Source organism: Rhinoraja longicauda, chromosome 16, assembly GCF_053455715.1.
Source record: "Rhinoraja longicauda isolate Sanriku21f chromosome 16, sRhiLon1.1, whole genome shotgun sequence".
In the NCBI taxonomy this organism is placed as follows: domain Eukaryota; kingdom Metazoa; phylum Chordata; class Chondrichthyes; order Rajiformes; family Arhynchobatidae; genus Rhinoraja; species Rhinoraja longicauda.
The window spans coordinates 25,480,540-25,495,938 of record NC_135968.1 but is presented as its reverse complement, the minus strand read 5'-3'; the positions used below and the strand labels follow the sequence as shown (position 1 = coordinate 25,495,938).

The following is a 15,399-nucleotide window of genomic DNA, read 5'->3' as shown; positions in this document are numbered from 1 at the left end:
GCTGCTGAACCAAATAAATCAACTATCTGCAAGTATTGAAGTTAATTCTCAAGAGAAAATTTTAGTTCTTGGACAGGTAGATCAATATAAAACCAAGTTAGCAGAATGGCAGAAAAGAACAGAAATAAAATTTGTGCAGCACCACAACAAAATGAAAGAGCTCGAGTCAAATTTGAAGATGTCTGTTCAACAGAATGAAGAAAAGGATGGCCAATTGTCATTACTGAGAGCAGAGGTAGAAAAGCTGACTAATAGTTTACAAAATGTTAGAATGAAAACGGAGAGTGCTACTAAAATAGCTGAACTCAAGAGAAAAGCAGAGCAAAATTGCAAAAATAAGGGAACAGCTGAAAAATCAAATAGAAGAGAAAGAAAAATCCATGGATGAACAGTTAAAAGACTTAAAACAAAAGTTGCATTTCAAGATACAACGAATGAGGCCTTGGAAGAAAAAACGGAAAGGTTTAGAAGCTGCAGTAGTTTCAGAAAAAGAAACATAGAAACATAGAAAATAGGTGCAGGAGTAGGCCATTCGGCCCTTCGAGCCTGCACCGCCATTCAATATGATCATGGCTGATCATCCAGCTCAGTAACCTGTACCTGCCTTCTCTCCATACCCCCTGATCCCTTTAGCAAAAAGGGCCAAATCTAACTCCCTCTTAAATATAGCCAATGAACTGGCCTCAACTACCTTCTGTGGCAGAGAATTCCACAGACTCACCACTCTCTGTGTGAAGAAATGTTTTCTCATCTCGGTCCTAAAAGACTTTCCCCTTATCCTTAAGCTGTGACCCCTGGTTCTGGACTCCCCCAACATCGGGAACAATCTTCCCGCATCTAGCCTCTCCAACCCCTTAAGAATTTTATATGTTTCTATAAGATCCCCCCTCAGTCTTCTAAATTCCAGCGAGTACAAGCCTAGTCTATCCAGTCTTTCTTCATATGACTGGATAGCGAAAGAATTGCGAAAGAAATTTGTACGTCAATGTATATAATGCATGTTGTTTTTGTTATTTGATGAATATTAAGCTTTTATAGCTCCTTTGATATCTATTAGTAATTGCTTTGTTACGTACGCAGAACAATTAGGGACCGGTATGTGGGAGCCATTTATGCTTAATTCAATTACTGTCGTTGTGTTGTGCCTATGTTTTAATGTTTCTAGTTTATGTCCTTTTTGCCTGCTTGTGGGTGTGACTTAATGCGTAATGGGGAGTGTCTAGATGGGAGGAGGCGAGCGTGTCGACAGAGTTGTGGGTCAGTTTAGACTCAGAGGATGGTGAGCATACAGTTCTTTACCATGCGCTCGCACCAGCTATATTTGTAAGAACCATACGGTAATAACTGCAAGAATTCTGAGATATTGTTAGAAGAAGAAACAGTTGATAAAGTATGGAAAGTGATGAATTACTCTTTGATTTGTACTATTTTAATAAAAAATAATTAATGAAGAAAAGAAGTTTGGAAGATTCGTTTTTGTCATATCAGGGTGCGACGTGTGCGTAAGCTATACCTACATTTCATCCCCGAGTAGTAATGGCTATCGAAGTGGGACTTTGAGATGGTAAAGAAACTGCCATTACAGGTGGAAAGACTGGGTGTTGAGAGCTCTCTTATACCTGCATTAAGGAGGCATTTAAACACACCTGACCAATTACAAATGCCTGTGAAGCCATGTGTCCCAAACATTAAGGTGCCCTGAAATGGGGGGGGGACTATGTACAAATACAGCTGTAATTTCTACATGGTGAAACCAAAATGAATAAAAATATCCTTTAATAAATTCTGACAATGTGCACTTTAACCACATGTGATTTTTTTCTATTACAAATCTCAAATTGTGGAGGACAGAGACAAATAATTAAATGATGGGTCTTTGTCCCAAACATTATGGAGGGCACTATATATGTGTGTATATATATATAAATAAATAAAAGTGAAATTCAAACTTGTAACTATAGCAAAATAGCAACATGTTGTAACCATTTCATCTCTCTGCAACACTAAATAATTAGGTATTAATGACACCGTGGATATATGTATTAATGTTTAGACTTTTAATATAACTAGTATTTAGAAAGCAATGCTTTACATCCTTTAACGTTGCTACATTTTTGAATGGATAAGAATATGAGTGAATGGATAAGAATATGAGTGAATATTTTGTGGAGATTGATCCAAAAGAAAAAGGGAAAGGACAGTGAAGAAAATAACAACAGGATCCTAGAGTGAAATTATAATAATAATGGGACAAAGGGTTTAGATTTATAAAGCAGTGTGTAATAGGAGTTTGTATTAGCATTGTCGTTACGATGTCATCTCTTTGCAGCTCACTGTCATCCATTGTAATAGTAAGTTCTGTAGAGATGAAATGTTAATAACATTGGATATTATTTCTCAAGGGTAAGTGATATTTGAACATAGTTGAGCTAAGTGGAGGACAGGGTATTATGAAGACAAGCTAATATGAAAAACTGATGTGAATTGCTGAAGACAAATGTGGATAAAGCAACAGTGGCAATTATGTATTTGTCAAAAGACACAAAATATGTATAATAAATTATTTTATTTTACAGACATTTCAAAGGCATTTCATAGATAAGTCATTTTCTAGATATGTGAATTTTAAAGGAATATTAGGTTGAATATAACCTGATGGAGGTGAAACTTGTTAGAAAATTATCAGAATAATAACTGATTCATTGAATAATTAAATGATGCTAATTGCTTAAATAAAAATGAAGATGGAGAAAATGATAATGTTTCCATAAGAAAACTATGTTTTAAACTTGCAAAAAAAAATTAAAGGAAGAGTATAATTGTGAAATTGTGAAAGGAAAAGCAAAAAAAAAACGTTTTTGAAGAGCTTTGATGAACATGTACATCAATATTTTCATAGAATGGTAACTCATTTCAAATAGCTGTGCTGGTGGCTCTACTTAAACAATCAAGCTTACAATTTCAGACAAATGTGTATTTATACCTAATTTCCTAATTTCAAGGACACTAAACCATAACGGATGTTAAAGATAATATTGGTATTATTAGCTTGGTTGTTCGAAACATGGGTTTATTATGACCGCATGGATGAACTCAAAACTGTTCATCCCAGTCTGGTGAAAAAGCAAAATGGGGAAGGGAGCTCAGCGGTGGCTAATGAGGGAAATCAAGGATAGTGTTAAATCCAAGGAAGAGGCATATAAATTGGCCAGAGGAAGCAGCAAACCGGAGGACTGGGAGAAATTTAGACAGAGGAGCACAAAGGGGTTAATTAAGAGGGAGAAAAAGAGCATGAAAGAAAGCTTGTGCTGAATATAAAAACTGACTAAAAGCTTCTTTAGATATGTAAAAAGGAAAAGATTCGTGAAAACAAATGTAGGTCCCTTACAATCAGAGACAGGTGAATTTATAATGGGAAACAAAGAAATGGCAGAACAGTTAAATGAGTACTTTGGTTCTGTCCTCACTAAGGAAATTATGCTTGACCAATCTTCTGGAGTTTTTTGAGGATGTAACTAGGAAAATGGACAAGGCAGAGCCAGTGGATGTAGTGTACCCGGACTTTCAGAAAGCCTTTGATAAATTCCCACGTAGGAGATTAGTGGACAGAATTAGAGCACGTGGTATTGGGAGTAGGGTACTGACATGGATAGAAAATTGGTTGGCAGGCAGAAAACAAAGAGTAGGGATTAACAGGTCCCTTTCAGAATGGCAGGTACACTAGTCGGGTACCGCAAGGCTTGGTGCTGGGACCGCAGCTATTTACAATATACATTAATGACTTAGATGAAGGGATTAAAGGTAACATTAGCAAATTTGCAGATGACACAAAGCTGGGTGGCAATGTGAACTGTGATGAGGATGCAGGGTGACTTGGACAGGTTGGGTGAGTGGGCAGATGCCTGGCAGATGCAGTTTAATGTGGATAAATGTGAGGTTATCCACTTTGGTGGCAAGAACAGGAAGGCAGATTATTATCTGAATGGTGTCAAGTTGAGAAAAGGGGAATTACAATGAGATCTGGGTGTCCTTGTTCATCGGTCACTGAAAGTAAGCATGCAGGTACAGCAGGCAGTGAAGAAAGCTAATGGCATGTTGGCCTTCATAACAAGAGGATTTGAGTATAGGAGCAAAGAGGTCCTTCTGCAGTTGTACAGGGCCCTAGTGAGAGCACACCTGGAGTATTGTGTGCAATTTTGTTCTCCAAATTTGAAGGACATTCTTGCTATTGAGGGAGTGCAGTGTAGGTTTACAAGGTTAATTCCCGGGATGGCGGGTCTGTCATATGTTGAAAGAATGGAACGACTGGGCTTGTATACACTGGAATTTAGAAGTCTGAAGAAGGGTCTCGACCCAAAACGTCACCCATTCCTTCTCTCCTGAGATGCTGCCTGACCTGCTGAGAAATTCCAGCATTTTATGAAATAAATACCTGGAATTTAGAAGGATGAGAGGGGATCTTATTGAAATATAAAATTATTAAGGGATTGGAGAGTCTCGAGGCTGAAAACATGTTCCCGATGATGGGGGAGTCCAGAACCAGGGACCACAGTTTAAGAATAAGAGGTAGGCCTTTTAGAACGGAGATGAGGAAAAACTTTTTCCCCCAGAGAGTTGTGAATCTATGGAATTCTCTGCCTCAGAAGGCAGTGGAAGCCAATTCTCTGGATGCTTTCAAGAGAGAGTTAGATAGAGTTCTTAAAGATGGCTGAGTCAAGGGATATGGAAAGAAGGCAGGAACGGAGTACTACTTGTGGATGATCAGTCATGATCACAGTGAATAGCAGGGCTGGCACGAATGGCCAAATGGTCTAATCCTGCACCTATTGTCTATAAGACACAAACAATCTTCCAGAAATACTAGGGGACCGAGGATCTAGTGGGAGGGAGGAACTGAAGGGAATCCACATTAGTCAGGAAATGGTGTTAGGTAAACTGTTGGGACTGAAGGTAGATAAATCCCCAGGGCCTGATGGTCTTCATCCCGGAGTACTCAAGGAGGTGGCCCTAGAAATCGTGGATGCACTGCTGATCATTTTCCAATGTTCTCTCGACTTTGGATCAGTTCCTGTGGACTGGAGTGTAGCCAATGCAACTGCACTTTTTAAGAAAGGAGGGAGAGAAAAAACGGGGAATTATAGACCAGTTAGCCTTACATCGGTAGTGGGGAAGATGTTTGAGCCGATTGTTAAAGATGTAATAGGAGCGCATTTGGAAAGCAGTGACAAGATCGGTCAAAGTCAGCATGGATTTATGAAGGGGAAATCATGCTTGACTAATCTTCTGGAATTTTCTGAGGATGTAACAAGTAGAATGGGTAGCGAAGAGCCAGTGGATGTGGTGTATCTGGACTTTCAAAAAGCCTTTGACAAGATCCCACACAAGAGATTAGTGTGCAAAATTGGAGCACATGGTATTGGGGGTAGGGTTCTGACATGGATAGAGAATTTGTTGGCAGATAGGAAGCAAAGAGTAGGAATTAACGGGTCCTTTTCAGAATGGCAGGTAGTGACTAGTAGGGTGCCGCAAGGCCCGGTGCTGGAACCCCAGTTATTTACAATATATATTAACTATTTAGTTGAGGGAATTGAATGTGACATCTCCACATTTGCGGATGACACAAAACTGGGTGGCAGTGTGGACTGCGATGAGGATGCTCTGAGGCTGCAGGGTGATTTGGATAGGTTGGGTGAGTGGGCAGATGTATGGCAGATGCAGTATAATGGAGAACTAATCAGGGAGAAGCAGAGTTTAGTTTTTATGCACCACATATATGGAACAAACGCCCAGAAAACTGCAGGTCCGCTGCAACTCTCAGTTCTTTTAAATCATGGCTGAAGACTTTTCTGTTTGACGCTGCCTTTTATTAAATCAAATAATTATTAATTTCTTACACTGCACTCTAATTTTATTCTTGTATTTTATGCCTGTCTTTTTATTTTATTTTAGCTTGTTTTTATTTTCTATTCTCTTTAATGACTGTTCTTAATTGCTTTTTACTGCTCTTTAATGTTTTATGTAAAGCACTTTGAATTGCCTTGTTGCTGAAATGTGCTATATAAATAAACTTGCCTTGCCTTGCCTAATGTGCAAAATGTGAGGTTATCCACTTTGGTGGCAAGAACAGGAAGGCAGATTATTATCTGAATGGTGTTAGATTAGTAAAAGGGGAGGTGCAACGAGACCTGGGTGTGCTTGTATATCAGTCACTGAAAGTAAGCATGCAGGTAGAGCAGGCAGTGAAGAAAGCTAATGGCATGTTGGCCTTCATTGCGAGAGGATTTGAGTTTAGAAACAAGGCGGTCCTACTGCAGTTATACTGGGCCCTGATGAGGCCGCACCTGGAGCATTGTGTGCAATTTTGGACCATTTTTCAGGAAGGACACTATTGCTATTGGCGTGCAGCGTAGATTCACTAGGTTAATTCCCAGGATGGCGGGATTGACGTATGATGAAAGAATGGGTTAAGTTGGCTTGTATTCACTGGTATTTAGAAGGATGAGAGGGGATCTTATAGAAACATAAAATTCTTAAAGGATTGGACAGGCTAGATGTAGGAAAAATGTTCCCGATGTTGGGGGAGCCCAGAACCAGGGGTCACAGTTTAAGAATAAGGGGTTGGCCATGTAGGACTGAGATGAGAAAAAACTTCTTCATCCAGAGAGTTGTGAATCTGTTGAATTCTCTGCCACAGAAGGCAGTGGAGGCAAATTCACTGGATGCTTTCAATAGAAAGCTTGATTTAGCTCTTAGGGCTAAAGAAATCAAGGGATATGGGGGAAAAAGCAGGAATGGAGTACTGATTTTAGATGATCAGCCATCATAATGAATGGCAGTGCTGGCTCGAAGGGCCGAATGGCCCCTATTTTTCTATGAGCGGCACAGAAACTTTGTTAAAACAGGCATATTAGAATGTATGATAGCTTCAAATTTCCATGCTTTCTGCTACAAATGTTTTAAGCTTTTAACTCATTTACCAATAGGCAGACACAAAAACCTGGTTTAAGTGAATAGAATCTCAAGTCTCTGGAATTAATTATAAGGTAAAATAAATAGAATAAAAAATGAAGTTTAACAATTTTAGTTTGCTCTGTCATTTTCTTTTGTTATTGTCACTTTTGTCCTCTTTTATGTCTTAATGAATTTTTCCTATTTTTACTTTAATTTTTAGCTTAATTAAGAGATTCTGCATATTATGTATTGTAATGTTTTCTGCACCAATTATTTTCTTATTAATGCTGTAGAATAGAAATTATCACTGAAATATAGTTCTATCTACCTCACTTCTCATTGAGCCATTGCAGCAATTTTTCACTTAGATTGACTGAAATGACCTATATTCCAGATCATGATCTAATAAATCCCATTGCTACTTAATTTGTCTGATCATGAGGTGGGACCTACTAAGTTCAAAGTTGTTTCTAAGTTGCTGCAGACATACAAACACACTAATTAGTTACAGGAGTAGGTTATTTTACACTTCCAGCCTATTCCACTATCACGACTCCTCTGATTCTAACGTCACCTTCATATTCCCATTTATCTGTGTCAGTCTTTCATCTTTTGCCTTAAAAATATCTAAAAACTCTAACTCCACCACCCCTTGAGGAAGAGAGCTTCAAAGACTCATGAATCTTTAAGACAGCAAAACAAAATGTCTCTGTCTTAAATGAATGACCCATTTAAAAAAAATATGTGACCTCTTGTTCGGGATTCTCCCCTGGAGGAAACATCCATACTACATCTACCTTGAGGATCGAATGCTTCCAATCCATTAAACTCTTTCCTTAAAGAAATAAGCTCCTACTGTACATGGTTTTCCAGACGTTGACTCATCGGTGATTATTCTGCTGGTTTGGTAGGTTACATCATTCACATTCCCACTAACCAACTACTGATACAGACATTTTATTCTGAGAAGAGATTACCAGATGAACAGAATCAGATTCAAAGATGTACTCAAAGCTTCCGTGAGAAAGCACAACATTCCCACCATCTCCTGAGGATCCCTGAATTGGAGAAGAAGCATAATGTTTGAAAGATCATGTTCACTCATTGGGAACACACAGAACCCCGGCATTAATATGGAAAGAGCATAACACCTCTCGAACTATCTACATGCACTCTGCTGTGTCATGTATTTCCTGCCCCATGTGTGGAAGAGTCTGTAGTTTCCATGCTGGTATCACTGATCAGTTCAGAACTTAAAATATCAGGAGTGGAAGTAATAACCTTTAGAAAATAATGCACTAGGATGTCCAGGATCCTTTGCAGCTGAACTGTCTGCAGTCTCTCACTTCTTAGGTAATATGTTTTTAATGTTGTCCTGCCAAATGGACAATTTCACATTTCCCCATATTCTACTTCATTTGCCAGACCTTTGCCCAATCTCTTAAACTGTCCATGGCCTTTTAAAGTCTCCTTATGTCCTCTTTACATCTTATATTCCAGCTATTTTTGTGTCATTAGCAAATTTAACAACCATATATTTGGTGCCTTAGAACAAGTGAGTAATATAAATCCTAAAATGTTGAGGCGACCACACTGATCTTGCCAACTAGAAAAAGACCCATTTTTCATACCCCGTTTCCTTTTAGCCATGCAATATTCTCTCCATATCAATATATTACCTCTAACACCACTGAGCTTTTATTTTCCACAATAATCTTTGATGTAGCACCTATGAAATCCATGTACCAATATTGTGGTAATCTGTGTTTCAAGTCAACGCTATTGGTAGGCCCTATATACATGTTTCAGTTTCTTGTCCCTGACATCAGAGCATCTGTGAGTGCTAGATATTCTCATGGAGGATCCAGAGTATACAGAATTGTAATATCTCTAGAGTTCTCAAAGGAACACAAAAATAGACAGATTGGAATTCGGGTGCACAAGTTATTGAAAGTGGCAGGGCAGTTTAAAAATATGGTTAAGAAAACATGCGTGATTCCGGATCTCTTGTGCACCCAAATCCCAGTCCCTTTGTTTTTGGGTTCCTTTGAGAACCATTCCCATTATTCTATATTAGTTGACATTCTTCCTTACAAAATGTAGAGTCTCATATTTCTCCACATTAAACTTAACGTACCATGTATGCTTATTCTATCAACCTAATGATAGATATACTGTGTAATTTACCACTGTCTTCTCTGCAGTTCACAATAATGCCAACTTTAGAAATTCTGACTTGTTTCACCCTCAACATAAAATAAAAGCAATGGCTACAAGAATGCTCCATTGAACATGCCACTTCCTCCAGTCTGAAAACTAACTATTTTCCAGAACTTTTTCCATATAGCCAATCTCAATGCAAAACACAAAATGTTGGAATAACTGAGTGGGTCAGCCTGAATCTCTGGAGGTCATTAACAGATGGTGCTTTTGCTCGAGCCCTTGATATTTTGGCCTTATAAAATGTGTGTTGGTCTGAGTTAAGGTTCCCAAAACATCACTTATTCATGTCCTCCAGAATTGCTGCCGAATCTGCTGAGTTACTCCAGCATTTTGTGTTTTGTTCATCTGCAGTTCCATGTTTCTCCACTTAGCCCATTTCTTATCCATACCAAGACCCTTTTATTTAATGTACTTCAACTTTATAACCGTATCTAAATCACTTTCATATCTGCAGGTTCTAGGTCTAGCCTAAAACCCTTATTTTCAATTTTAGGAACCCCTAAAAGAGATGATTATGCCAGTTCCCTTGATAAGTATACTTGAATGTGGGAAGTCCTCTGGGGGAAAAGCACATTTGCTGAAGGAAGTGATAGCAATTCCAAAACCCAGCCTTGGTTATAAACAGGTAAGACATTTGACTGTACATTGTAATATTTTGTACATCATTAGGCGAAAAACAGTTGGACAGCACAAATTTGCTGAACCACCAAACAATTTACCGTGTTTGTAAAAGTATTGAATAATTATAATTTCTGCAGTAATTCTTCTGCTTGGTAACTGATGTATTAAGATGAACTTCAATTAAGGTCCTGTATATACTGATAATCTGCCTGTTTTGTTACTGGCCTCACCGCAAAGTCACAAACCTGTTAGAGGTTGAAATTATGTATTCATGTAAAGAAGTTTTTTTCCCCTCAGTTATTCCTGTTGTAATTGTGCTGAGAATATACTGGAATGCATGCAAATTTTCGTGACCATTACTAATCCACTGGGCTATTTTAGGAGAGTCATCAAAACACAACAGTAGCATCAGAAATATTGCAGGAAGAATATCAATGTTGAATGTTTTAAGAACTCCATGAAGACAGCTTTACTGATAATCTGACAACTATTAACAAACAGGAACCACAGAGAGTTTACAGTATCTGGAAAGTCTGTGAGGTACTCTATGATTAGCACCAGTGGAAAAAAAAACTGTTGGCATCATTACCTGAACCCACCAGGTCAGATTTACTAAGAATGACTGAGACATTCAGGAACTAATTAACCAAGGACACTCAAGACATTCATAAATTCCATCTTACCTCAAAGGGAAAAAAGATGTCCGTATAGGCACCCAACAGTCAAGATCCAATGAAGAAGTTATGATCCAGAGAACAGATTGTTGGTGCAAAAAACATAGATTAAGCAACACTCAATAGATTATGACATGCCTGTCGAGACCATGCAGGGTTAAACACACAAAAGACCCTACCCTGCAAACCTACCCTTTGACCTGAATTCCGCATCATTCTATCCGGTCCAGTCTCATCCCAGGTCTATAAAGTCATGACAACTGAACACAGCAGTGTCTTTCCAGTGGCCCTGTAGGTGGTCTCCAAAGTGTAATGTGGATCCTTTGTGTCAAGCGCCTCAATGGACATGATCTTCAGTATGCAATTCCCCCCAAAATGGAGAAAGCAGCATCAATCACTGTACGTCTGTCTCCGACCTCAAAAAGGCTCATGAGCTTAAAAGGGATAACGGGACTCGCATATGATGAAAAAATGGATCGACTGGGCTTATATTCACTGGAATTTAGAAGGATGAGAGGGGATCATATGGAAACATAAAACGATGCATGTTGGCGTTGAACCGGCCGACCCCTGTGCAGAGCCGGTTCAGGGCGACCCACTCTTTGCGGGGCATGTCCGAGCCGGGTGGGGCTGTGATGTTCGGTGTGACAGTGAATTGAGGAGGTCGCGATGTCTGTTCCCAGCTGGTTCTCCACGCTCCTAGTATGTTGAAACCGGAGCCACAGAGGGTCGCTGCATGACGGGAGAAAGGGCGACGAGATGACAGGCGTTGAGGTCCCAGTTGCTGTGAATCCTAGGCGAGGTGGTGCAAAGGATGTATGGCGTCCGATGGGGCCTTGCACACCAGCCTATGAGTGAAGAACTCTCTGCGAAGCTTGGCGGGTGCGATAACTGCGAGCACCGGCAGGAGATCCGTCGGAGTAGGGCGTAGGCAGCCAGTAATGATCTGCATGGTGTCGTTGAGGGTGGCGTCTAGCTTACTAGTATGAGCGCTGCAGCACCAGGCTGGGGCGGCGTACTCAGCGGCGCTGTACACGAGTGCAAGAGCACTGGTTCGAAGAGTAGATGTCTTGGCACCCCATGACGATCTGGCCAAGCAACTCAGGAGGTTGTTCCGTGCCGAGACTTTAGCATGGGAGCTTCAAGGTGTTGCTTGTAGGTCAGCTGCCGATCTAGTTTCACCCCGAGGTATGTAGGAAATGGGTTGTAGGGTAGGGGTGACCCATTGAGGGTGACGGTTAGCTGGCATTGAGCTTCCTTGTTGTTCAGGTGAAAGGCCGTTGTGGTGGTTTTTGCCACACTCAGTTTTAGTCTCCAGGTCTTAAGGTAGCCCGAGACAAGTTCCATATCCGCCGTCATGTTGTTCGGATGGAAGACGAGCGAACCTTCTACTCCCAGAAGCAAAGCAAACCTTCCACTCCCAGCTTAAAGAAGGCAAACGTAAAAGAGGCGGACAAAAGAAGAGATTCAAAGACGCCTTAAAATCCAGCATGAAGAAATGTGAAATCGACATCGACAATTGGGAAACCAATGCCAAGGACAGGAAACTCTGGCAAATCATCATCCAAAAAGGAACAGCAACCTTCGAGGCCAACAGATGCACAGAATTAGAAGAAAAGAGAAGTAAACGGAAAGAGGGGCAGCAACAACCAAAGCCCGATCTAACACCTGGAATTACCTGCCCTGAATGCCAAAGAACTTTCAAAGCCAGGATTGGACTCATAAGCCAGGTCTGAGAGTTCATAAAAACAACGGAACATAGACCATAATCCTCGACCTTGAGGGATAACCACGACGAATATTTAATAATAGATTTTGATGTTTTCCTCATGATATATACTTGTCTGTAGTTTCCTGCTTTTTGTCTTCCTTTTTGAATAAATGAGTTACACTTTCTATTTCTCACCAAATCTTGTGAACTTTGTGAAATTAAAACCAGCTCATTGACTCAACAGCCACTTTTAAGACTCCACTTGAACCCAGTTCATAGCTCAAACAATTTTTTCTGCACCACTGCTGTGGTGTTTGTAATTTTCCTGACTTGAACATTCAGAATGACATGATGGATCAATTCATCCAAACTTGAGAGCTAAACTATTGTATTAAACATGATTTGAGAATGTACTGTAATTGTAAGCTGTTTGAAATTGTCTTGCAGAGTATCAAAATGATCAGAGATCTTCAGCAAGAAATCAGCAAGTGGATGTTTGCACCAAAAACTGGAGTATGTATATAGAAGAATAATCCATTTACTCAAATTAACCACTCAAGAATTCATTTTATGTTAAATAATGTTTTATGTTAAGATTCAAGTATTTTAAAAACAGACTCGCCTTATTATCTTTGTTTTTGTTGATGGAGGAAAAGGTAATTATGCAGATCACTGAATCTTTAATACGAAACAGAAAAAATGACTTGTTTCTGCATTCAGTTTGCAGCAATGTCTCACTCAGGCTGCTGGAAGAAAGGATATGACCATATAGAACAACCGTTTGAGATGATCCAAGAGGTTTGCACAACACTACAATTGACGTTGGGGGAAGATCTGCATTTGATGCTCAACTGTGGTGCACATGAATTGATGGATTATGTGAGTTTATATTATAATAACATATTCATAATTATTCAAATCTATAAATCATCAAAATTCATATCCTTGTATACACATCACTTAATAGTGTTGCTTGGCAACTTTTGTTGAATCCTGTACCTTCCAACTAAGCACCATTGCTGCAGCACATAACTTGTTCTATTTTATCAACCTGTAAAAGATACTTGAAATCCCCTTCACTGACTAGTCTTTTAGCAACCCTTCTGATATCTCCAGCTTGTTTGCAATTTTTTTGTCTGATTTTTGATTTATTTAATAGAATGTTCTATTCTGACATTTAAGCCTTAATTATTTTAGTGTGAAGCAATATTTCATGCACTAGTTGATATGAAAAAAAGGAAAGCTGTGTCAGAGGCCTTATATTTAAAGTATGCTGAAAATTTATTTGCCAAGAATTTTTGTTTGGATAGCTAATAAGGCGAAGGCATTCTACTGCTCTATAATGCAAACCTCATTAAGTTCAATAAATTTCCTCTGTTTTTTTTGGCTGGGCTTCATGACTCTGTAATACCTACATATCAATTGCTTAATATCTTTGTTATACGTTGGGCTAAGGCATTATGAGCACTCCTGTATCTCTTAATGCTGTGCCTGATGACATTTACTATTCAAAGATCTATATTCACTGCTGAATTTGTATTATTGTTTTCTCCATTGAATTATATTCAGTATTGTTTATTATCTCTATATTTTGTATCTTTTTTTAAACAAAGACCATTCAATTAGTATTTCTTAACAGGAACAACATCTCCATCTGCATTAGCATGACCATAGAAATTCTTCTCCTGCTGAAGGAGGGGGATTTCTCAAATGGAATTCTGTCTGTACTCAAGATGAGTGACACAGACTGATTGTGACCCAAAAAGGCTGATTCCCAGATGCCCCTGAAACTCTGATGACATAACTGACAAAAAAAGTCTATTGAGATGCATCTTCTTTCTATGTAAAAATAAAATAGCTCGAAGTTGAAAGATCACATGTGAAAGATAGGCTGAATGTAAACTCAAACTTAAGTGTAGGTTGTCACAAAATGCTGGAGTAACTCAGTGGGTCAGGCAGCATCTCTGGAGAGAAGGAATGGGTGACGTTTCGGGTCGAGACCCTTCTTCAGACTGATGTCAGGGGAGGGGGTGGGACAAAGATAAGATGTAGTAGGAGACAGGAAGACTAGTCGGAGAACTGGGAAGGGGGAGGGGAAAGAGAGGGACAGAGGAACTATCTGAAGTTAGAGAAGTCAATGTTCATACCACTGGGGTGTAAACTGCCCAAGCGAAATATGAGATGCTGTTCCTCCAATATGCGCTGGGCCTCACCATGACAATGGAGGAGGCCTAGGACAGAAAGGTCAGATTAGGAATGGGAGGGGGAGTTGAAGTGCTGAGCCATCGGAAGATCAGGTTGGTTAAGGCGGACTGAGCGAAGGTGTTGAGCTAAACGATCGCCGAGCCTGCGCTTGGTCTTGCCGATGTAGAGAAGTGGACATCTGGAACAGCAGATGCAATAGATGAGGTTGGAGGAGGTGCAGGTGAACCTCTGCCTCACCTGGAAAGACTAGGTCGGATGGAGTTGAGGGGGAAGGTAAAGGGACACGTGTTGCATCTCCTGCGGTTGCAGGGGAAAGTACCTGGGGAGGGTGTGGTTTGGGTGGGAAGGGATGAGTGGACCAGGGAGTTAAGGAGGAAATGGTCTATGCGGAAAGCAGAAAGGGGTGGAGATGGGAAGATGTGCCCAGTAGTGGGACCCCGTTGGAATGGAGGGAATGGTCACTGGAAAGTAGAAAGGAGTGGAAATAGGAAGATGTGGCCAGTAGTGGGATTCAGTTCGATCCCACTACTGAACTTAAGTGTAATTGATAATGTCAGTATTCAGTTCATTTACTTCACAATGATAAGAAATGTTAGACACATGAACGTGTGAGGTTTTTAAAATGCATTTATTTTTGGTTTGCAAGCACTACTTACATTGATGGCATTTACTGCCCAACGATAATTGCCCTTAAGAAGGTGAATTAGTTGGTGAAGCTCATTGGCCCTATTGCTGAAGATATGTTTTTGGATAGCAAATTCCAGGATTTGGTTCTAGCAATGGTGAAAGATGGTAATATGTTTCTGAGCCAGGTTGGTGTGCATCCTGGAGTAGAAACAGGTGTTCCAATTTCATTGCTGCACATGTTCTTTATGACGATAGAACACTTAGGTTTGGAGCTTCTCCCGGAGGAGTATTAGAGAGTATCTAGACCAAGTGGACCCGTTGGGTCCAAAGCTGTCCTGCATTGGTGCAGCACCCCCTCCTCCCCTCCTCTCCCCTTCACCCCTCCCC

At 40.0% G+C, this 15,399-nt stretch overlaps 1 protein-coding gene across 2 annotated transcripts in view; it reads left to right on the top strand.

The window, feature by feature from the left end:
- The window catches only part of eno4 (enolase 4), a 57,031-nt gene that overhangs the window by 24,647 nt on the left and 16,985 nt on the right, over positions 1 to 15,399 (top strand). For both annotated transcript variants that reach the window (XM_078413448.1, XM_078413447.1), the window contains 3 exons: positions 9,668 to 9,799; positions 12,628 to 12,693; positions 12,901 to 13,059. In XM_078413448.1, coding sequence (XP_078269574.1) covers positions 9,668 to 9,799; positions 12,628 to 12,693; positions 12,901 to 13,059 — 357 coding nt within the window. The remainder of the gene's footprint in view (positions 1 to 9,667; positions 9,800 to 12,627; positions 12,694 to 12,900; positions 13,060 to 15,399) is intronic.